Here is a 25531-nt window from a genome sequence, read left to right on the forward strand (position 1 = left end):
CATTTTCTACCACTTGACAGTTTCCATGTGTTATGTACCCAACTAACTTCACACACTTCTTGTTTTGTAAAGTTTTTTTGTGTTTTTAAATTACCTTTTTATATTGAATAATTACTATAATTATAGTAGTTCATAATTTCCAAAGCATGTTAGTACACATCACTTTTGATCCTGATACAACCTTGTAAAGCAATCTTACTGTTAAATTTTATGTGAGAAAGCACCAACTGGGAGAAGTGACTTGCAGGAGGTTATACAGCTAATAAATGACATCAGCTGGGATACAAAGCTTTGTTTCCATACTAAAGGCCTTCTGTACTCTGCATCTTGTACTCTGCTTTTTGCCAGAAAATGGTGACATATGCAGGAGTACCTCTCTTTGCGTGTAGCCTCGTGAGGGGTAATGACAATCTGTCAGTGCTGGGACATGATCAAAAGTAGAATAAATTCTCTGACCTGATCACCGAAAGACTCGTTCAAACAAAGATTCAGAGAGGGAGTTTTTTTTTTTTCTAGGGCACGATCATCTGCTCCAGAAAGAGAATTGGGCCTAATATAACTTAGATTATTCCACATTTCAGAGCACTTGAACTAGTTGGACAGTGTTATTAACATCTAACTAGGAATTGAATCATTTTAGGTCATGGAGGTTTTTAGAAGTCAAATTTGTCTCACACTTCTTGTTTATACTATGCCTTTCAATGATAAGGAAGCCCTGGTGGTGTAGAGGTTAAGTGCTTTGGCTGCTAACCAAAAGGTGGGCAGTTTGAATCCACCAGCCCCTTCTTGGAAACCCTATGGGGCAGTTCTGCTCTGTCCTATAGGGTCACTATGAGTTGGAATCGACTCAGTGGCAGTGGGTTTCAATGGTCAGGGCGTTGTTGTTGTTTTAAATCTCAAGAGAACTATTCTCTAGTATTGCATATCTTCATTCTGACTAGACTCTGCGAATGACCAGTTCCAATTAGCACATCCAAATATTTCTCATTAGGTTGGTCTTGGAGTCAGGGGTGGGGAGGTGTAGGAGGAGGAAGCATAAATCTCTAAGATTTTAGGAAAATGAGAATTACTTTATAAATCTTAACCTCTTTTTTTTCTCTCTCAGAGTAAATAAAGATATTGCAGCTCAAATAATACAGTATGCATGGTTTTCTTACGTGCGAAGAACAGTGTTTCAGCTCCTAAAACACACAATTTGTGCAGCGGTATGTATTCTGCTTTTTGTTTTCTCTGACAGATTTAACTAATTATGAAGCTTAAAAATCTGTTAACTAAAAGGAGACTACATCACCTTTATTTCTTCTCTTTGGATCTAATAATGTAACATAAGGTTCTGGGATTGTTTCTTTTGTTGTAAATGAATATTTCTGGATTTATTTTTAATATGGATGACTATTTCATTTTTGAAAATAATATACTAGGTTGTTCTTTTTAAACAATTCGATTATTTGAAGATGTGAGACAGTGATCTTACAACAGTAAAAGTCTCTGAATTAAAAGTACCCTTATTTTGGCAGTGTCACAAAACAATATGTGTTGTTTAATGAGAAACTAATTTGCTCTGTAAACCTTCATCTAAAGCACAATTAAATAAAATACAGGATCTAAAAAATAAAAGTACCCTTACCTTCCACCCAGCAATTTCACTTCTAGGAATCCATTCTGCAATATATATACAATTTCATTGTAGCATGTTTGTAAATGCAAAAGAATTAACCCGTATAAAGTCCACCAATAAGAGGCTGGTTAAATAAATGTTGGTACTTTCGTAGTGTTAAACATGGCAGCCATTTAGGTGATGCTGTAATAGAAAGACATCCAGGATACTTCATTACTGAAAAAGACAAGTGTAGAACAGTGTGAATAATATGATCCTATTTGAGTGAAAACAATTTTCCCATGCTCCCTCCTCCCTCTCCAGAGAAACAATCTGGTAACCCCAGCCGAGCATTAAGCCTTTCTTGATATAATACTGAATATACTCCTAATAAAGCAACCCACAATTCTAGTAGTTTATCATTAGTGACAGTCATATTAAGGGAATTTTAGCAACTATGAAGAATCATGATGTCTGAGTAATGGGTACACTTCTTCACCATCTGACCCACAGACCTATTTCTGATATTACTAAACACGGAATGCCTCAGAGAAAACCCAGCCAAGTAAAATATTGACATTTCAGGTCCAATGTCCATTGTCCTCCCATCTGGGACTTATATTTAAATATCATAATACTGGTTGAGTTGTAAATGTTAGACTCTTTTAGTAACAAAGAAATTAATACTTTTTCTTCATCTGTTATACTAATGCTTCATGTTACTACCTTACATTAATAATGCCTTGTCATTTTAAAAGCTTTTTAGTGTGTATTTTTATGTGATTGTATAAGCATAAAGGTCAGATGGGGTCATGTGGGGGATTTTGAGTCAAACAATTCTAAGTTTGAATCGTCACTCCCCCACTCACTACCTGTGTGCCTCTTGGATAAGTTACTAAAACTTCCTGAGCCTCAGCATTCTCATTTGTAAAACGGAAATGATAATATTCTAATATTGCTGAGTTGTAAGATTAAATGAGGTTGTATTAATAAGGCACCTAACATAGGATCTAAGGAGCCCTGGTGACGCAGTGGTTAAAGCGCTGGATTGCTAATCGAAAGGTCGGTGGTTCGAAACCACCAACAGCTCTGCGGGAGGATGCGGCAGTCTGCTTATGTAGAGATTTATAGCCTTGGAAACCCTGTGAGATCACTATAAGTCAGAATCGACTCAACGGCAGTGACTCAGTGGGTAACATAGGATCTGGCACATAAAAGGTACTTTAAAGCTAGTAACTTATTACTTTTTTTTAATTTTTATTGTGCTTTAAGTGAAAGTTTACAAATCAAGTCAGTCTCTCACACAAAAACTTAAGTTCACCATGCTACATACTCCCAGTTGCTCTCCCCCTAATGAGACAGCCCGCTCCCTCCCTCCACTCTCTCTTTTCATGTCCATTCCACCAGCTTCTAACCCCCTCTACCCTCTCAACTGCTCTCCAGGCAGGAGATGCCAACATAGTCTCAAGTGCCCACCTGATCCAAGAAGCTCACTCCTCACCAGCATCCCTCTCCAACCCATTGTCCAGTCCAATCCCTGTCTGAAGAGTTGGCTTCGGGAATGGTTCCTGTCCTGGGCCAACAGAAGGTCTGGGGGCCATGACCACCGGGGTCCTTCTAGTCTCAGTCAGACCATTAAGTCTGGTCTTTTTATGAGAATTTGGGGTCTGCATCCCACTGCTCTCCTGCTCCCTCAGGGATCTTCAGTTCCCTGTCAGGGCAGTCATCGGTTGTAGCCGGGCACCATCTAGTTCTTCTGGTTTCAGGCTGATGTAGTCTCTGGTTTATGTGGCCCTTTCTGTCTCGGGCTCATAATTACCTTGTGTCCTTGGTGTTCTTCATTCTCCTTTGCTCCAGGCAGGTTGAGACCAAGTGATGCATCTTAGATGGCCGCTTGGTAGCGTTTAAGACCCCAGATGCCACTCTCCAAGTAACTTATTACTTTTATCATCCTCATTTTATAGTGATTCATTTGATGTCATATACATGTTAAGCACCTGCTGTGTCCCAGGTACTGTACTAGATTCTAGGAATACATGGTAAACAAGAAAGCACTGTCCCTACATTCGTGAAGGTTGCCATCTAGTAGGAGATACAGACATGTTTACAGGTAATTACAATACATTGTGAAGACTGTTGTCATAGGGAAAGAGCAGTGCTTGGGATCTCAAGGAGGGACACATACCCAAACTTAGGGGACCAAAAAGATCAAGTAAATGACTCAAGGCTACATGGATAATCAGTGGTAGAGCCAAGACTCGAACCCAGCTCTTCAGGATTCTAAGTGTAGTGTACTGTTCTCTTTACCAGGCTGCCTTTTTATAATCAGTAAATTGTATCTGGGCAGGGTACCCCTTTCTGTTAACTACACCGTCATCTATTTCAGGAACATCATGTGACGTATGACATACTAAAGAAAGTGAACCCCTTAGAGGCTCAGCTGATTAAAGATCCTTGCATGAAGTGTAAGGTCAGATTCAGGTATGTCGATTTATTTCAAGAAATACTAATATGAAGAAATTTTAAAGAAATTTATTTAATCCTCATAATTTCTCAGGGTATAATTACAAAGTAAATGTTCTGTTATTTGCCTTTGTTATGTGAGTAAACTGAGGTATGACTTTTGCCAAAAGCTGCCTTGGGAGGGAGTAGCTCATTATGTGTCAGACTGGACACATGTATTAAAATGGTTGTGAGCACACAAAAGTGTGGGCCCTTCATCTTTGGTAATTCATTTCACTACCAGTTCTTTATATGCTTTGGCATAGATCTGAAAATATAGTCTTGCTTTTACCCTGTATTCCATAAACTGTACAAGTTCTTAAATACAAGGAGAAGTAATTGAACCTAAAATCTGATACCAAATGACTAATTTTTGGTCTTTATTTCAGATTTAGTGGTGAGAATTTTCCACCTTTCATCGTGTTTAAAATTTTTCTCCATACCGAAGGTCATGGTTACAAGTATATTAACGGAAAAACCATAATGAAGCCATCAAGTGAGGTGACGTCTTATGATATACATTTTATGTTAATTTAGCTCCTTAACATCTATGTAGCATCTAAATTGCGTCCAAAGTATACAGACTACGTTATTTCACCATTAAACAGCCAGCCAGCCAGGTGGTATGTTTAAACAAACGCTGTGTTTCAAAGTGTCTCCATTTAATAGCTAAAAAATATTTAGAATTACTTACATAAGATCCTAGAAAATATCCATCAGTTTTCTTTGTATTAAAATTTTGGTTTGTTAGTAATGTACTAAAGTGGCCTATGGGCCAGGGTTTTGTTTTGTTTTGGTGGGGGTGGGGGAGACAGGGTTTTTAAGTTAGGTGGAACATTTGATGCTATTTTATTTGTTTGAATGGAATTTTGTCATTATTTCTTTGATTCTGGTAGCATATTTAGAAAAATGCTGGACTATGCTACTGAAAATTAACGTTTAAAATATTTATCTTAAACTTATAAATAGGTGTATATTCTTTTTTCCATGAGTTCGCATCATACTTTTAAGTTTCATAATTCACCAGAATTGTGTCTATAGCATAGGAATCACATGGGATCTTGTTAACATGCAGTTTCTGATTTGGTAGGTCAGCGATGGGGCCTGAGATTCTGCATTTCTAATAAGCTTCTGGGTGCTGCCGATGCTGCTGGTCCATGGACCACACTTTTAACAGCAAGGTTCCTTTTCTTAATAGCAAATACCAGTCTGGCCGTTTCTGATCAGATTCAGCATGTGTAGCATTGACTCTGAAGAATATTAGAAAAGGAAAAGGGACTGCATTTCTCTGTGTTCATAGGCAAGATCAGAGAAATTTTAACTCATTTTCAGAAATGTATCAGATCGGCTATCGGTTTTCATTATGGAATGTGGTATTTCGGAAACTTTAATATTTGTTAACTTATGCAAACCGAAAACCAAATGTGTTGCCATTGAGTCGATTCCGAATCATAGCAACCCTATAGGACAGAATAGAACTACCACATAGGGTTTCCAAGGAGCAGCTGATAGATTCAAACTGCCAACCTTTTGGTTAGCAGCCAAAACGTTTAACCACTGTGCCACCAAGGGCCCCTTAATTTATATATTTAAAAAAAAAATCCACTGCTGTCAAGTCAATTCCGACTCATAGTGACCCTATAGGACAGAGTAGAACTGCGCCATAGAGTTTCCGAGGAGTGCGTGGTGAATTCGAACTGCCGACCTTTTGGTTAGCCATACCACTTAACCACTATGCCACCAGAGTTTCCATAATTTACATAATGGGTGATGTCAAATGTGAAAGTATATGTTTACCCTACATTTGAGGGATAAATTTATGCCACATTTATCTATAGAATAAACGTATAGTTGTCCCATAAAATGTCATCAATTATTTCTTTTTTGAGGTTATATAATAGGGCTTTTCCAAGAACAGAAACTCTCCTGGGTCTGCTCCTGCCAGCGCATGCTGTTCCCGGGCTTGAACAAATGAAGGACCTTAGAGGCAGTGACTGAAATCACTGTGTGTATATTAAAACACATTAAAATTCTGTTTAAAAAAAAAAACCTTAAACTTTTGTTTAGGTTACAAAGTAACTGTTGGAAAAAAAAAATGGGAATAGCCCAGAGATCTAAAAAGAAAGTAGGCTCTTCTTCTGTGCTGCAACTTTGACTTTCTTGGGGTAATCACTGTTAATTCTACTATGTAACCTTAATTTTTCCCAGGAAAATATACACACAAATAGATTTTTTTTCTTATGATAAAAATGGGATCAAACTATTCAGCTTGAGTTTTTCACTAAACATTATTAATGGTTTTCAAATGATCAGAACATATCCCACTTGAAGAGAACTGTTCAGAGTTCCTTTTTCCCTTTAGCTCATTATCTTTATTGTGGTGATTGTTTCATGAGTGTATTGTTTCATGAGTGTATACTTATGTCAAAATCCAGTAAATTGTGCACTTTAAATATGTACAATTTATTGTATGTCAGTTATACCTCAATAAAGTCTTTTTAAAAACCTGAAAGATGAAGTCAAGATTTCAGCAGCAGTTTTTTTAGGCCCCTAGTCAGTGAAATCAACCTGGGAAAAGAGAGCATTTCGTGTACCGTGAAGTTTGAGTGGGTTACTATGGTTCTCCTGCTGCTAAGAATTAATTCTAATGGAGCCCAGCCCAAACCTAACCACAAATAGACCAAACGTACAAATAATAAAAGCGATTTTAACAATAATCCATATGACAAGATGCTCAAGTTCTCTTTGGAATAAGGCAGGCTTTAAATTAATATATACCATCTTTCCTTGATCCTAAAATGTATTTTCTTCACATTTTTAGAATAGTTTTATTGAGATATAATTCATATACCATAAACAACAGCCTTTTAAAGTATGCAATTCAATGTTTTTTGGTACATTCACAAAGTTATACATCAGTCACCAGTGTCTCATTCCACAACATTTTCATCAGCCCCAAAGAAGCTCCATATCTGTTGGTGGTAGGAACTGACAGAACACCGAATGAGACGTTTCAGCAAACGGGTGCAGTGCTGGAAGTGCTCCCTCGTCTATGCCAAGAAATTTGGAAGACGGCTACCTGCTCAACCAACTGCTAGAGATCCATATTTGTGCCTGTTTCCAAGAAAGGTGATCCACCCGAATGTGGAAATTATTGAACAATATCAGTATTACACGCATGTGAAGTTTTGCTGAAGATCATTCAAAAATGGCTGCAGCAGTATATCGACAGGGAACTGGCATAAATTCAGGCTAGACTCAGAAGAGGATGTGGAACCAGGGATATCATTGCTGATGTCAGATGAGTCCTGGCTGAAAGCAGAGAATACCAGAAAGATGTTTACCTGTGTTTTACTGACTATGCAAAGGCATTCGACTGTGCAGATCATAACAAATTATGGATAACATTGCAAAGAATGGGAATTCCAGAATACTTAACGGTGCTCATGAGGAACCTGTATATAGAGTAACAAGCAGTTGTTCATACAGAACAGGGGGATACTGCATAGCTTAAAGTCAGGAAAGGTGTGCATCAGGGTTGTATCCTTTCACCATATCTATTCAATCTGTATGCTGAGCAGATAATCCGAGGATCTGGACTATATGAAGAAGAACATGTCATCAGGATTGGAGGAAGACTCATTAACCATCTGTGTTATGCAGATGACACAACCTTGCTTGCTGAAAGTGAAGAGGACTTGAAGCACTTACTAATGAAGATCAAAGACCACAGCCTTCAGTATGGATTGCACCTCAACATAAAGAAAACAGAAACCCTCACAGCTGGACCGATGAGCAACATGATGATAAACGGAGAAAAGATTGAAGTTGTCAAGGATTTCATTTTACTTGGATCCACAATCAACAGCCATGGAAGCAGCAATCAAGAAATCAAAAGACACATTGCATTGGGTAAATCTGCTGCAAAGGACCTCTTCAAAGTGTTGAAGAGCAAAGATGTCACCCTGAAGACTAAGGTGCACCTGACCCAAGCCATGGTATTTTCAATCGCATCATATGCAGGTGAAAGCTGGACAATGAATAAGGAAGACTGAAGAAGAGTTGACGGCTTTGAATTATGGTGTTGGCGAAGAATATTGAATATACCATGGGCTGCCAAAAGAGCAAACAAATCTGTCTTGGAAGAAGTACGGCCAGAATCCTCCTTAGAAGTGAGGATGGTGAGACTTTGTCTCACGTACTTTGGACATGCTATCAGGAGGGACCAGGCCCTGAAGAAGGACATCATGCTTGGCAAAGTAGAGGGCTGACAAAAAAGAGGAAGACCTTCAATGAGATGGATTGACACAGTGGCTGCAACAATGGCCTCAAGCATAACAATGATTGTGAGATGGCGCAGGACTGGGCAGTGTATCGTTCTGTTGTACATACGGTCACTATGAGTCGGAACTGACTCAACAGCACCTAACGACAACAACGGTATATATATGTACGTACACATACACATATACACATAGAGTCACATCTTACCCGCGAGGAAGCTGGAACTTGGAGAGGCTTGTCAGCGCATAACAGACTTGAACACTCATTTGTGTTTCCACTGTGTGCACATTCAGAGGTTTGAAACAACACCAGCAGTTACGGTGTTTTATTCTACGCCTGTATATAATGGAACTGTTCCAAGCCCAGAAACAGTTCCATTACTGGGATACCAGTTATTACTACCTTCATAAAGTGAGAATTTCCAGCAGGGAAAGGAAAAGTGCTTCAAGATATTAGAATAACTTTTCAAGCCCAAGTGTGGATCTAGGCCAGCAAATAGCATAGGGCTATGAGTACTTCCGGGCCATAGTGATTCTGGGTTTCAGGGGAGGAGTCAGATTTAGAGATGCCCCTTCTTGACCCTTTGAGTCCCTCACTAAGAACAGAACCTGCCTCTTGGCTACTACTCTGACTGGCTGGTATCCTAGAATCCTTGCCTAGTGTTTGCCCTTCCCTTTCTCCTAGGGCTGGGCTCTTCGTTCTCATCCCTTCCTATCTATTGAGAAGGACTTTCCTGAATCTGGCTATACACGGCTGATGTCTTAGAAAGGAGATACGTACATCTTGGCCATTGGAGGGCAAGCTTTTTCAAACCCCTCTCACAATGGGCAGAGAGATTGCCCTATTCTGTTAGGCATGGTTTTTTTTGGATGAGGGGCTGGGATGGGTTAAACACAGCTGAGCCGTACAGCTGAAGCATTTTGCAAACAAGGCAGTGGTGCTGAGAACGATTATGGGTGGCGGCTGAGTGGAGTAGAATAGGGAGAAACTGATAATAAATACCTTTTCTAAGTAATATGAGCTAAAGTAAAATACAGTTATACCTAAAGAAATTTCCAAAGCAGGAATTACATAGTTTTCATACCTGTTCAGTGTACAATTATTTTTTACCTTTGGTGTCACTGTGGGGGTAGTTAATTAGAACCCACAGGAAATCAATTGCAAGAAAGCATAATGGAGATACATACCATATTGCCTTTTCTTTAGATGCATGATGTATAAAGAAACTAATGAAACAGAAAGCAAAAATTAATCTGCCTAAGGAAGGCCCCATGCCACATTTTTAGTAAGCTGTTTCTGTCCTTTCAGTTTAGTGTATTAGAAATAAAACTACAGCCATTTGAATATTTTCTTTTTCAGTTTCCATATGTGTCTGTGATCTCCTAAGCGTTGAAATTAAAAAAAAAAAAAAAAAAAAAAAACCTCAAAAGGAATATTCTGGATAACGGAAGTGACAATTGGAATAGAAAATACATTAAGGCATACCATTGTATTGTGTGTTCAGAACAGAGATTCTGAGTTCCAGTCCTGTCTCAAGCACTTTTCTGTGGCCTTATGTCCACATTATAACACAGAGTTCCCATAATTTCATAAATATCACAGTGTGAGCTATGGAGGAAAAAGAAACATCTAGAATCAAAAAGATACTTGAATTTTCATCTTTGCCAGGCTCCCTCCACATAAGCCAAAAGCACAGATACATAATCTAAATATGTGTTAGAAGAGTCAACACATACTTACAGGGGCTGGGAAAGAGGGTGGGGAGTAAAGTCTCTACTCACAGTCTGTGTATAGCTTTTAGCACAGGATTGGCATCTGTGGAAGGGTGTGGTGCAAATAGAGAGCCAGACGGGAGTTAAGCCTTCATATTTTCTGTGATTCTTCTATCTCTGCCCTATCAGGTGCTTTCCTTGAGCACAAAATGTTGACATTTGGCAGAAGAAGGAAAAAAAAAACTCTGCTTGATACTCTTTGGCTACCGGGAATGAAGTCTGAGGGAGAGGGAGGCCTAAGCAATCTGAAACCTACTGGAGACTTCACATCTGTTTTCACTTGGGGGCAATGTATTAACTAACACAAAAAACAGTCCCAGTAACACCTTTCCTTGCAGTTCCCAGGGCAACCCATTTAATCACCAGATAAGTTTTCTCTGCATTGACGACACAAATGACGTTATAGGCTTGTCTTATTTATTAAAGGAAAAGAATGTTTTTTGACGGGGGGGAAAAACTCAGATTTTATTTTTAAAACTGTGGTTTCCTAAGGATTGTAGACTCGTCTATTTGTCTGCAGCATTTTTAAACCATGTAGATATAGCTATAGAAAAGAATTTTAAGTGGTTTAAAAATCTCCATAAAATCTTCTCTTTGTAATATTATTCAATAGCAAGCTGCTAGAAAAAAAGGAACAATATTTGATGTACTTGTCAGAAAAATCATGTAAAGTGTGTGCTGATAATTATTGCTATTATACTACTATTTCTAAAGTCTGTTTTCTATTTTCTTTATAGGCAGTGGTTGATGCTTGCAAAATAATGGGGAAAAAGAAATTTATTGGCCAAGTTTTGGAAGATGAATATCTTTTCCAGAAGTTCAGAGTAGCTGATGTAATAGACGTTGTCACAATGAGAGATTACGTGCAAGTAAGGAATTTAGATGTTGAAAACGAACAAACAAACAAAAAGCCTTCCTGACTATCCTCCAAGAACAAAGAATCATTTTTTTTTATTGTGGTAAAATACAACGTAAAATGTACCATTTTAATCATTTTAAAGTGTACAATTCACTTTAAGTACATTCACAGTATTGTGCACCCATCACCACCATCTAGTTCCAGAACCTTTTCATCACCCCAAAAGGAAACCTTGTACACATTAAGCAGCCATATTCCCCATTCTCCCCTCACCCCAGCCCTGTCAACCACTAATCTACTTTCTGTTTCTGTGGATTTGCCTATTCTGGGTATTTCATCTAAATGGAATCATACAGTATGTAGACTTTTTGTGTCTGGCTTTTTTCGCTTAGCAAAATGTTTTCAAGGTTCATCCATGTTGTAGCATGTGTTAGTACTTCATTTCTTTTTATCGCTGAATAATATACCACCTTTTCTTTATCCATTCATCCACTGATGGACATCTGTTGACGTGGTATATTGGTTTGTTTCCACTTTTTGGCTATTGTGAATAGTGCTGCTATGAACATTCATGTACAAGTTTTTGTTTAAGCAACTGTTTTTAGTTGTTTTGAGTATGTGCCTAGAAGCGAAGCTGCTGGATCACATGGTAACTCTATGTTTTAACATTTTGAAGAACTGCCAAATGGTTTTCCACAGTGACTGTACCATTTTACATTCCTACCCATAATGTATGAAGATTCCGGTATCTCCACATCCTCACCAATACTTGTGATTGCCTGTCTTTACCCATTTTTTAATTGGGTTGTTTGTCTTTTTTGAGTCGTCAAAAGAGTTCTTTAAAGAGCCCTGGTGGTGCAGTGGTTAAAGCACTCGACTGCTAACCAAAAGTTCAGCAGTTTGAAACCACCAGCAGCTCTGCGGAAGAAAGATGTGGCAGTCTGCTTCCATAGAGATTCACAGCCTTGGAAATCCTGTGGGGTTGGCTATGAGTCAGAATCTACTCGATGGCAGAGGATTTTTTTTAAGAGTTCTTCATATGTTCCGGATACTAGACCTTTATGAGATATATGATTTGCAAATACTTCTCCTCATTCTATGGCTGTCTTTTCACTTTCTTGATAGTATCCTTTGATACACAAAAATATTTAATTTTTATCAAGTCCAATTTATCAATTTTTTCTTGTGTTGCTTGTGCTTTAGGTGCCATATCTAAGAAACCATTGCCAAATCCAAGGCAATGAAGATTTATTCCTGTTTTCTTCTGAGAGTTTTATAGTTTTGGCTCTTAGATTTTAGGTCTTTGATCCATTTTGAGTTAAATTTTGTATATGGTGTGAGATAAGGATCCAACTTCATTCTTTTGCACATGGACATCCAGTTGTCCCAGCACCATTTGTTGAAGAAACTATCCTTTCCCCATTGAATGGTCTGGGCACTCTTGTCTAAAATCAATTGCACATAAATGTATGGGTTTATTTCTGGATTCTTGATTTTATTCCATAAATGTATATGTCTATTCGTGTGCCAGTACCACACTGTTTTGATTACTGTAGCTTTGTAATAAGTTTTGAAATCAGGAAGTATGAGCCCTACAACTTTGTTCTCCTTTTTGAAGATTGTTTTGGCTATTTGGAGTTCTTTGCATTTCCGTATGAATTTTAGGATCTGCTTTTCCATTTCTTCAAAAAAGGCTGTTGGGATTCTGATGGTTATTACATTGAATCTGTAGATGAGTTTGTAGACTACTGTTATCTTAACAATGTTAATTCTTTCAATTTGTGATAATGGGATATCTTTCCATATAATTTCTTTCAGCAGGGTTTTGTAGCTTTCAGTGTACAAGTCTTGCACTTCCTTGGTTAAATTTTTTTCTTAAGTATTTTATTCTTTTTGATGCTATAATAAATGAAATTGTTTTCTTAATTTTATTTTCAGATTATTCATTGCTAGTTTATAAAAATATAGTTGATTTTTGTGTTTTGATCTTGTGTCCTGTAATTTTGTTGAATTTATTAGCCCTGGTGGGGTTTCTTATTTTGTTTTGTTTTTTGGTGGATTCTTTGGAATTTTGTATAGATAGGATCATGTCATCTGTGAACAGAGATAATTTTACTTCTTCCTTTCCAATTTGGGTGCCTTTTATTTCTTTTTCTTACCAAATTGCTCTGGCTAGGACTTCAGTACAGTGTTGAATAGCAATAGTGCAAGCAGGCATTCTTGTCTTGTTTGTGATTTTAGGGGGAAAACTTTAAGTCTTTCACTATTGACTATAATCTTAGCTGTGGGTTTTTCATAAATGCCATTTATCATGTTGAGGAAATTATTTTCTCTTCCTACTTTATTGAGTGTTTTTATGATGGAAAGCTGTTGGCTTTTGTCAAATACTTTTTTCTGTATCAATTGAGATGATCATGTGGTTTTCTTTTTCCCTTCATTCTATTAATGTAGTGTATTCCATTGATTGGTTTTCATATATTGAACCACCCTTGCATTCCTGGGATAAATCCCACTTGGTCATGGTGTATAATCTTTTAATCTTATAATGCTGCTCGATGATGCAGTTTTTGGAATAAGTCACAGTGCTTTTATGTAACATGAGAAGACTTTAAGGAAATGTTATACTTGACCCAAAATAGGTATGACAAAAGATGAAAATGAGAGTTTAGGCAAAGTGATACTATTCATGAGGTTGACAGGTTTAGCACTGGATCTAAAATACAGTATAAGAAGTTGTTCACAGGTGCTGGTGTCTTAGTTAGGAACGTGTTCATCTGCAAGACAAAATTCAACTAATAAACAGGCTTACACAGTAAGATTTATTTTGTCTCACTCATGAAGAAGTCTAGAAGTAGGCAGTTGGGGCTGGTACAGCGATTCAGCAATGTCATTAGGGATGCAGGACTCTGTCCATCTGACCATTTGGCCCTCCAAAGTGGGTAGCTTTCACTCTGGTACATGTCCCTTATATTCATGTTCCAGGCAAGAAGACCAAAAAGTTTTGCCTACTTCTTTAGGGAGGAGTACCCTCCCTGTGAACTTCCATTTACATCTCATTGGCCAGAACTGTATCAAGTGTCCACCCCTAGCTGCAAAGGAGGCTGAATAAGCAAATATTTTGTTGGGCACTGCTACCCTAAATGGAAACCCTGGTGGTGTAGTGGTTAAGAGCTACATCTGCTAACCAAAAGGTCACCAGTTCGAATCCACCAGGTACTCCTTGGAAGCTTTATGGCGCAATTCTACTCTATCCTATAGGGCCACTATGAGTCAAAATCGACTCGACGGCAGTGGGTTTGGTTCGGCTACCCTAAATAAATCAATATTCTGTCAAGAAGGGGAATGTCAGATAAGCAACTAGCAGTGTCTCCACAGCTGATAACATTAGGCCATAAGTGAATTCCAGGAACTGAGCAAAGCTGTAGCAAAAGACTTGAAATAAAATTGAGGTCAGGACTGAGAATCAAGGGGAACAGTTAGATATTGGGAAATGTTACACAGGTTTAGTTTCATGATGACTAAGTTAATTCTGCTCCAAAGCATTTTTTCTTACCTACTGTATCATACCCGCTGCCATCAAGTTGATTCTGACTCATAGCGACCCTATAAGACAGAGTAGAACTGCCCCAAAGGGTTTCCAAGGAGCACCTGGTGGATTTGAACTGCCAATCTTTTGGTTAACAGCCGTAGCACTTAACCACTACGCCACCTGTTAACTTCTTATACTGTATCTTGGATCCAGTTCTAAACCTGTCAGCCTCATAAATGGTATCACTTTGCCTAAACTCTCATTTTCATCTTTTGTCATACCTATTTTGGGTCAAGGATAACATTTCCTTAAAGTTTTCTCATGTTAATAAAAGCACCATGACTTATTCTAAAAAATGTACCACTCAGCAGCATTATAGGACATTTTTATTGGCCCACACACATACAGCAACTTTTGCCAAGCCATATTTTCAAGGTTCTCTTTAGTTCTGATGGAAATATAGAACTTCTTTTATTATTTTTAAAAATTTCATGAAACTTACTGAAGGAATACTTTTCTTGAGTGCTTTTAATTTACTGTATAACACTATTCTACTTCTGTAGTACTTAACTACATACAAAGTACTTTCACACTTACCTATTACATTTAATCCTCACAAGAACCGTAGGAGACAAGTTTTATTATTCCCAGTGCATATATGAGAAAACTGAAGTCACAGAGATGAAATGACTTGCCCAAGTTCATAGTAGGTATCTGAATTGGGATTGACATACCTAGATCTTCAGATTGTATTTTCAGTGTTTCTGCTACTACTTGGTGTAAATTCTAAATAAAGGAAATGGGGACATCTACGTGCTATATTTATTCTTCAATTATTAAAGATCCTATTTAGAAAATATCATATCCTTTATATAAAACTAGTAGCTGCTCCTGTCTGGAGAGGAGATGAGAGGGCAGAGGGGGTCAGAAGCTGGCCAAATGGACATGAAAATAGAGAGTGGAGGGAAGGAGTGTGCTGTCTCATTAGAGGGAGAGCAACTAGAGTATAGAAAAAAAAAATATAGCAAGGTGTATATAAATTTTTGTATGAGAGACTGATTTGATTTGTAAACTTAAAGCACAATAAAAATTTTTTTAAATTACTGGTAGTTGCTTCAAATCCCTTGTGGAATAAGGCAAATTTAAATAAATGTGGTATATTATTTTTACACATTTAGTCACTAAGCAAATTTTTATTATTTACTTTGTCAGGGATATTTTGGTAGACACTGGAAGTACAATGGGGAAAGAAATTAGATGATTTCTGCTGTCATGGAGATTAGAGTCTATTTTAAGAGACAAGTGTCATGCAAATTAATATAAAAATCAGAAATGCAATGAATACATGGTTCTGATGAATGGATAAACAAAATGCAGTATATCCATACAATGGAGTATTATTTGCCCATAAAAAAAAGTGCAGTACTGAAAGTACTGCGGCATGGATGAACCTTGAAAATATTTTGTTAAGTGAAAGAAACTAGACAAAAAAGGATACATATTGTATGATTCCAGTTATATGAAAAGTCCAGAATAAGCACATTCATCATCCCTAGAGATAGAAAGTAGATTAGCGGTTACCATGGGCTAGGGGAAAGTAGATAGTGGGGTGTAACTACTAACAGGTACAAGGGTTTTTTTGGGGATGATTGAAATATTCTGAAATTAGATAGTGGTAATGGTTGCACAATATTGATGAATATACTAAAAAACTACGGAATTGTACACATTAAAATGGTTAAAATGGTTACTTTATGTTATGTGAATTTTATCTCAATTTTAAAAATAAGTACATTGTACTAAGAGAGTTTACAACAGGAATTCGACCTAGTAAGGGAGGAAGGATTATATTATCATTTGGATGCTTTCCACTGCAAGGAACAGAATATTCCCAGCTACAAGAGGCTTAAACAATATAGAACATCTATTGTTTTGTGTAAGAAGTCCCCAGATACGTGGTTCCTTGGGCTAGCTAATTTAGCAGCTCAGGGACATGAGGGTTCTGGGCAGCTTCTCTATAGTTCTCTTGTCTTCAATAAGATGAATGTCACATTCTTATACAACAACATTCAAAGGCAGGAAGAAGGGAACTCCTTGAATTTCTCTCTCTTTATCTCAAGAAAGAAAATCTTTCCCAGAAGCCCCCAACATACTTTCCGTTGGCTAGGACTGGATCACATGCTCCCCGTAAACCAATCACTGAGAAAGAGAAATGGGATCATTTCCCAAAATTGGCTTAGAACAGTCATGGTTCATGTGCTGATACCCTCCTTCCCTGAATATACCTGGGGAAAAAAAATCAACGTTCTGTAAGCAAGGGAGAAGTAGGGAATGGCTGTTGGGCAGGCAATTAACAATGTGTGTCACAGCCTCCCTGAAGCAGTGCTGACTGAGCTGAGGTCTGGGGGTGAACAGGCAAAGGCTCTGTGGCAGGAAGAGATGCCAGGGCCTGCAAGCAGGCCTCTGGGGCTGGAGAAGAGAGAGCACAGAGGAATGTGGTATGCAGTCAGGTCAGAGGGGTGATAAGAGATCCATCATGCCTTTTGACCACAGTAAAGTGTTTATTTTTTCTCTATTCTGTGTGCAATAAGAAGCCAGTGCAGTGTTTCAAGAAATGAGGTGATCTAATCTAATGAATGAAAAGATCCCTCTGGCTGCAGTGTAGCAATGAATTAGAGAGCAACAAGAGCCCTCTACTAGCTTGGAGGCTTATGAAGTATTCTAGGAGAATGGTGGTAGCTGGGTCTAGAGCTGTGAGGCTGGAAGACGCAAGAGATAGAGAATAAAAGCAGTGGGCCTTGGTGACAGACTAGGAGGTAAGTTAAAGGAAAGTGTCCAGCATGGCTTCTAGGTTTCTGGCTTGCATAACTGGATGGATAGCAGTGCCGAATCAGGGAACTTAAACTTTATGCCTGAATAATAATGATAGCAAACGAGTATGTAACATTAACTCCTTTTTCTCACAGTAACCCGAAGAGGTATGGAATATTATTACCCGTACTTTACAAGTTATAAAGAAACAAGGGATCACAAAATCCTAGCTCATAATGATAATATATGGCCATAACTATTCACTCAGTTGCTTCAGCGTGAAACATGAAATTAATGCAGTGCCTTAAAGATTCCCAGTTGTGTTTTCTTTCTTTTAGAATCTTAAAAAAAAAAAAAAAAAGATTTATTTTTATTTTTTTTAACCTAAAAGAAGGGAATTCCCTATGGGAGTAGGAAATTGACCCAGGAAATAAGTAAGACTTGGATGCCAACTATCTTTTCTGAGGGCGTGGGTCAGATACTTGCAGACTGTGAAAAGGTCAAGGATCGGTGTCATAGAGAGCATTCCCAGATAGACATATTGGAAGAGAGAGATGATAGCTGACATTTATTGAACCCTTATATGGATAAGACACTGTTTTTAGCTCTTCATATGCATATTATCTTCTTTAATCTTCAAGTCTGTAGGTCATATGACCCTTTTTACAGATGAGAAAAGTGAGGCTTAACAAGGTTTAAAAATAGTTGCCAAAGGTCAACAGCTAATAAGTGGCAGAGCAGATCACTGACGTTTCTGAGATGGGTACCCATTTTGCTACTCCACTCTCAGGAAATAAAATACATAGGTAGTCCTCACTTCGTATGGTAGTGCAGGACCATAAAAATGACCATGCAAGCTGAAACTGTGCAAAGCCACCCTAATAATCAATGGGAAAAATGCGATTGTTCCGTGACCTTTAAAAAGTTTTGTCAGAACATTAAAAACTCTCTTACTCTCTGTTACAAATGAGTAGGAAAATGAAAAAAAAAAGTAAAACTTATATTTAGTACACTGCTATTTAAAACATTAGAAACATTGAGAATTAAACTGTTTTCTTTTTTAAAAACTTACCAACTTTGAATACACTAAAAATCACTGAAATGTACACTTTAAATGGGTGAAATATAGGTTTGTAAATCTCAATAAAGCTGTAAAAACACAACTAATCAAAAGTAGTTTTGCGTTTTACCACAATAAAAAATTTAAGCTAGAAAAAAAAATGAGAGGGAAAAACATTATTGAACAGCACTTGCCTTCTTCTTGTCATATAACTTAAAATACAAAGCAGTGATCTTTTCTATGCCTTGATGAATTGTCATACTCCTTTCTAAGTTTGGATCAGCTTCCACCATTTTATCCTTTGCACTTTAGATGTTGTAAAATATCTCTGAGTTCCTTTAATGTGAAATTTTTTGCTGGTATTGCTACCTCTGGGACAGCCTCAGCCTTTTCATCACAGCCACTTTCCTCATTTATGTTGATATATTCATCTTCACCAAGTTTCTCTGTGTAGTCTTTTAAATGATGGCAGTGTCAACATTTCCACGGTCACCTGTTTCTTCTAGAATTCCATTTATGTTCAATTTGAATTTCACCTCAGCATTATTACCACTTTTCATTTCTTTGCCAGCCGGCTCTCTCTTTTGATTATCCATTTTTGTAAAATGTCATGAGGGTTTAACCCTGGGAAACGAGGAGGCAACACAACTACGCACTTTGCTGTCTCTGTATGAGCTGAATAACAGATGCTCAGTGACCATTCACTGGGAGACTATGAAAGAAGTGACATGATTTGTCACTAATCATGATGTGCATCTGCTATTTACATAGTGATCTGTGGACTGAAGAGCTAGCAGCAAAGTTTGTACTTTATGCACTTACTCACAGTTAATATACCATGATAACTGAAATTTGAACCATGCTGTTGGAGCACCAGTATTACTTGGCTGTTGTTATAGTGTGCCATCGTGTTGATTCTGAGTCATAACGACACTATAGGACAGAGTAGAACTGCCCCACAGGGCTTCCTAGGCTGTCATCTTTATAGGAGCATATCGCCAGGTCTTTTCTCCCATGGAGCTGCTGGGTGGGTTCAAACTGCTGACCTTTCCATTAAGCCGAGTACTTAACTGTTGCACCACCAGGGCTCCTTCCATGATTTGAGTAAATGGTGGTATTTGAAATTGGTGCCTGCCGAAATGGTGCAAAGCAAGGACTGCCTGTATGTGTGTGCGTTCATGTGTGGTATACCCTAAATGCCTAGTTGTTATTTCATTTCCTAGCATTGTAGCTCCTCCTGCCCTATTCCAGTCTCTTACATGAACATTTATAATGTTGAATTGATCGTATAGGTTTGTATTTTTTTATTCATAATTTAATGCCATTTTAAATTGAGAAAAAGTGGGATTTCTCCGAATATTCCAAATGAAAGTAGTGAAATTCGCCACTTAGCACCAGGGATGAACTCATTATTTCAAAAAATATTTCTGCAAATTTCCTGTCAACCCAAGCATGTCATGGACAAACACTACCAGGTATGCTGAACACTTAACTTTAATCATTAATTTTCAGGCTCATACTGAGTTTAATTTATCTCACTTATATTAGCCGTAAAAAGATGTTTATGCATTAAATAAATAGTGGGTGAGTGTGGTATTATGTGGTATTATGATACTGTATGATATTCAAAGCAGAAAGAAGGGGAGAATACAACATACACAGATAACTAACACATTGAATAAGTCAGTAATAAGAGTCATAGAAGAGAGATAACCGAGAAAGTTCAGACATAGGATCAAGGAATGCTTTTTGGATTAAGTAACACTTGAGTGAAACCTTGGGAGACGTGTCTAAAAACATTTTCGAATACCCACAGCCAATCATTCTTGATTGTTTTTTCCATACAGTATACCAGTCTAATGGATGAGATTCCTGCATGTTTTGGTGGCAGAAGTAACCATTGGAGAAGATTAAACCTCGAAAACTTGCCCAGGGCAATGATGATATATGATATAGTTGATTATGCACAGTCTGGAATAATCTCAAGCCGTCTACAGAAAGAAATGAAATATCTATCACAGAGACCAAAAACAGAAGAGATGCGTGAGCACCAGCTACGGATTATTTCTGAAGTTAGGTAAAAGTGATCCTACATCAAGGTTGCAGTACTAGGGACATTCCTGAAAATGTTCACATTCTGCCAAATAGCTCACTAAAGATAATAAGGCATATGGAAAAAATGGGGTTGAGGCAGACTGCTCAAAACTTATGCAGCTTTGTAGAGCACTAACAAAAAGAACAATTGGTACCTGGGGAGATAACTTGGACCACCAGACAGGCAGCTTTAGTATGGCTGGCAGCTGCAAATATAAAAAATATGCAACAATAGAGTGAAAATGCTGGCAACTCTTTAATTAGAGCTGGTGGTGGGCATCGAGACAATGCAGATGGCAGTGAAGCCCTGGGCCAGTGTGGTTGCCTTGTAAGCGGACACGAGAGGCAGTATAATGTAGAATCAAGAACCAACCAAGGCAGGGGATGGGGAGTTGTGCCTCTCTGGGGAGAGAGCTCTGGGTTCAGGTGCCAGTTTTTATCTTCGTAAACGCAGCCAAAAGGGCTCTTGTTGCCAATGCAGCATGGAGCTGAGGGCTTTTTCCTTTTCTGCGGAAGGTTCTAATTCTACTCTTGCTATTCTGGCTCCCCTTGCCAGGATAAATTGCATATGAATTATACTGACGTTATTCCCTTCTTTACCAGTGACATGCCAGCTAATTCACGTTATAGAAATGTACACTGTAGCAAAACAGACTGTATTATGATCCAAAACAACATGGACAGAGGATGACTCCTCCAATTCTTTTCTTTTTTTTTTTTTTCATTACCAAGTCTCACCTAACCCATCTGATTTTCAAATTAAAGCTTTCTTTCTTACGGAAAAGAGGTAATAAGACTAAAGAAGATCTGTTGGTAGTCTATTTTCACACACTCATACTTGAAATGAAAAATACTCCTTTAGTCCATGAAGAGGACATGGATGACCCACTGTTAGGCAAAAACCACGCTGCTTTTTTTTTTTTCCAAGAGCAGAGATGAGTGATGCTGACCCAGTAACATAATTTAGCTCATTTATTTTATGATCAAGGCTATACATTTGCCAGACAGATGGCCTGGTTTAGGGTACGGTCTGTCATCATGAAATAGATTTTCTCTAACTCATCCATATAAGAACTGAATATATAACTTGACCCTATTACCACCAAGGTCAAATAAGTGATGTAATTTTCTCTGCCAGCATCTATAACCCCAGGCTCACCACTGTTTGAATTCATGCTACTGATTATTCAAGAATGAGTCACTTAAGAGCCAAATGAGTAGCCAGATTTTAAATCAATTGAAGAGGAAAAAGTACTTTCATAAAGGCTTCTTTGAGTGCAGTCTTGGTTTGGGATCTCCTTGAAGCAAACCCTGAGAAAAGGATTTGAGTGTTTATTTGGGAGGTGATCCCAGGAAATACTGATGGGGAGAGGGTAGGCGTGGAGAAATGAAACAGAGAAGGGAAGGCAGTCAAAACAGGGTGTGTTATCAAGCAAGTTACCACTGTGAGTAACTGGAGCTTAATCCCTCCAAGGAATGCCAGCATGTGTAGAACATGCAACTCAGAGTTACCCGTAGGGGGCAAGGGAGTTGGGGTGTTTATACACCAACAGCCAGCAGTCATTGGTTAAGGGTTACTTCAGAAGGAAGACAGGCATTCTCTGGCACTTTTGGCCTTCCCTGCACATGGGCTTTTGTTTTCAAGGAATGCTCTCAGGCTGAGTGATGTGGATGCTGGCAATTGGAAGTTGGGCGTATGTGCATTGCACCGGTAAGGCCAAGGGATGTGGGCATGGTACCAACTGTGTTTGCTCCCAACACCGATTAAAAAAACAGCTTGTTTTTTCAGCCAATGTGAAATTTAAATACTTTTTTATGTTAGCATGTAGTGTAAAAAAAAAAAAAAGATTCAAATGGCTACTACACAATATTTTCCAGGAAAGCTGATTTAAAAGTGATATCCGGTTTTATAATTTTCATCACCGTCATTGTTGTCAACACCATCATCTCTACACCTTCATAAGTGGCAAATAAAGAATTATGCTAAGTAGCTCAAGCATAAATGATAACTTTTGCCTAAAAGTTTAAGTGCATTGTTCCACGTACTGAGGTATTTTAGTCATCTAGCGTTGCTGTAACAGAAATATCACAAGTGGATGGCCTTAACAAAGAGAAATTAATTTTCTCACAGTCTAGTAGGCTAGAAGTCCAAATTGAGGGTGTCAGCTCCAGGGGAAGGCTTTCTCTGTTGGCTCTGAAGGAAGGTCCTTGTCATCAATCTTCCCTTGGTCGAGGAGCTTCTCAGGCGCAGGGACCCCGCATCCAAAGGATGTGCTTTGCTCCTGGTGCTTTTTTCTTGGTGCTATGAGGTCCCCCTGTCTCTCTGCTCATTTCTCTCTTTTATATCTCAAAAGAGATTGGCTTAAGACCCTGTCTGATCTTGTAGATCTCATCAATATAACTGCTGCTAATCTATGTTATTACATCATAGTGATAGGATTTACAACACATAGGGAAATCACATCAGATGATAAAATGGTAGACAGTCATACAAAACTGGGAATCATGACCTAATCAAGTTGACAGATACTTGGGGGGCCACAATTCAATCTATGACATGAGGTCTATTACATATTTGCTAGAGAATGCTTTAATAAAATATGGAACTTGCCTTACATTGAAATTTTACTTTTTGTGATTTTTTTTCTGCTTGTAATACATTTTTTAGGCCCCCTTCACCCAAGCCTTTGTATCGGCCCTGTAAAAAACAAAGTCAAGTGAAACATCTGGGTCGTCGATCCAAACAAGCTAGAATTAAAGTTGAAAAAATGAGAAAAGCTTATAAGATGGATAAAGAAAAAAATGATTCTCCGGTGACCGTAAGTTTAACTTGTATTGAATTTTTTGTCTTAGAAAATATTCAAACTGCCTGTAAGTACAATTGCTGAGCAATCCTGCTTCCATAGGTAAATTTTCCTAATCAAGTTTAAGGATGAACCGCCTTTGGTATACATATACCTTGGATAGTATAAAGCTACTTTTATCTTGGTAACACATTTTTAAAATGGCTGAACAGTATTTTAGAATGCTTAAACAATATTAGCTATTCTGATAAATACCAGCTATTTTAGCTCCACAGCAGCATGATTTAGCAGAAAAAAAATTTGAAGATTAAAAAAAATTGTCTATGTTGACACTGTTAATTCAGCACGTCTCCAGTTGGGCTTTGCTCAAAAATGGAAGTAATTTCTATCTAAATTTTTTAAACGCTATACTGTGTAAAGTCTGCCTCGGTATATTTCTACAGTTGTAGAAATATTTACAATGACATGTATTCACGTAATGCTTTGTTATTTTAAAAAATCTGCTATACTTTTTTTTTGGATGAGGCTAAGTATGAACAAACATAAGAATACAAAGTAGTAATAACCAAATATGAAACACTTTTCTCTTTTGTTTTTAATTCTGCCTAGGAACCGAAAACGGACACACCACATACAAAGAAACAGGAGATCATCGTCTCCACACCATCTTTCGACATCGTAAGAGTTCAAGAATCCACGTCAGATGAAGAATGGGAAAAAGGAGAAAAGGAATTATTTGCCTGGTCTGAAGACTTGTGTCTTGCTAATTTCCCACTACCCTAAATAATTGACGGAATAACAAAGTTATTTAACAGTCTACTTGTCTGTCTACAAATGTCCAGGAAATCAAATATAAACACGCTCTCATAACCAAATGTGTGACAGTTTTTTAAGACCTTTTCATATTACCATAGTTGCACGTATCTTACTGACAGAATTTTGATCTGAGTAAATTATTTCAATTAGATGCCCTCGAACTAGCAGTGTACAATTTTGCTTAAGAAAAGATGAATAAATCAGTCCCTGGAACTTTTATTAAATTTTTATTTTCTTTCATTTAAAATATCTGAACAAGCCATGCTCAGCATAAATATTAGAATTCACAGAATAAAAGGCTGCTTTTCAGTCAGCCTCCAGTGTCTGTTTTTTAGTTGCATGTTGTTTTTACAGAACAGCTTGTGAGTGACCTTTTCTGAATTATAATAAAAATAATAATGAATTTGTTGCTATGGTGGGAATGACATAGCATACCTAATCGTTATCGAATATTGTAAGCACCTAGGGCAGAATGTTGCATCTGCTTTAATGTTGTACTTTGAATATTTTTCAAGTGGAAAGGCTGTTTTGAATAATAGTTATGAATTTCATTTTGAATAGATAAATTCTCATTCCTGATATACCACGAAGTATTGATTTTTTTGTGTGTGTGATCCAGGCTATTGAACCATATCAAACCTTACCAGAGGCTGTGATAATTAAACCAAATGTAGTTATTTATTGAACTTAAAAATACAATTTTGCTTAACATTTAAAATGTGTGGCTTGATTGCAGTTTAACTCAGGCAAAGAAGCCTCTAAAAAAAATCTCATCCACTGCTAAAATATTCTCCTAAATGATAAAGAATATTGGAGTAAATGCATTTGATTCCTGCTAGACTGTATTTAACATAAATGTGCACTCTTTAATATTAATATGTCCTCATTTGATATCCAAAAAGAATAGATAATCCCATCATTTTCACAGCTTGTACTAAACACTAGTTGAATATGAAAACATGTACTTTTCTTCATGAGTTACACATATTCATTTATTAAATTGGGACGCAGTCCCTCATCCAATCAAATGCATATCAAATTCAGTCCACCCTGAGTACGTGTAGTAACAAAGCAAAATAACATTTCAGGTAGCAGGATTGAGGAAAAGAACAAAGAAAGGACAGATTCTTTACCTTTAAGGGCACCCACTTTCCATATTTCATTGGTTATAATTCATTGTAAGACCTACTTATAAGGGAGACTAGGAAATGTACTCTTATTTTAGGTGGTTTTGTACCAAATTAAAATTTTATTATTATAAAAGAAAGGGAGAGTGGGTATTAAAGCACGACTAGCATCTGCTGCCACACAGAGATCATGTCTTCTTCTGGTTCTTTTAGCTCAGATTAAACAATGTAACCACATCACAGAAAATCCTTTAAAAAGTAGAATTACACATAATC

At 37.6% G+C, this 25531-nt stretch overlaps 1 protein-coding gene across 1 annotated transcript in view; it reads left to right on the forward strand.

Moving 5' to 3' along the window:
- Window positions 1-23449, forward strand: part of CXHXorf58 (chromosome X CXorf58 homolog) — a 31967-nt gene extending 8518 nt beyond the window's left edge. Inside the window, exons 2-7 of the mRNA XM_064278097.1 lie at window positions 1106-1205; window positions 3984-4078; window positions 4489-4600; window positions 10893-11024; window positions 20262-20491; window positions 23177-23449. Of these exons, the coding sequence (XP_064134167.1) occupies window positions 1106-1205; window positions 3984-4078; window positions 4489-4600; window positions 10893-11024; window positions 20262-20491; window positions 23177-23396 (889 nt within the window). The 3' untranslated portion in view covers window positions 23397-23449. The remainder of the gene's footprint in view (window positions 1-1105; window positions 1206-3983; window positions 4079-4488; window positions 4601-10892; window positions 11025-20261; window positions 20492-23176) is intronic.
- Window positions 23450-25531: the final 2082 nt, after the last annotated feature.

Source organism: Loxodonta africana, chromosome X (assembly GCF_030014295.1).
Source record: "Loxodonta africana isolate mLoxAfr1 chromosome X, mLoxAfr1.hap2, whole genome shotgun sequence".
Taxonomy (NCBI): domain Eukaryota; kingdom Metazoa; phylum Chordata; class Mammalia; order Proboscidea; family Elephantidae; genus Loxodonta; species Loxodonta africana.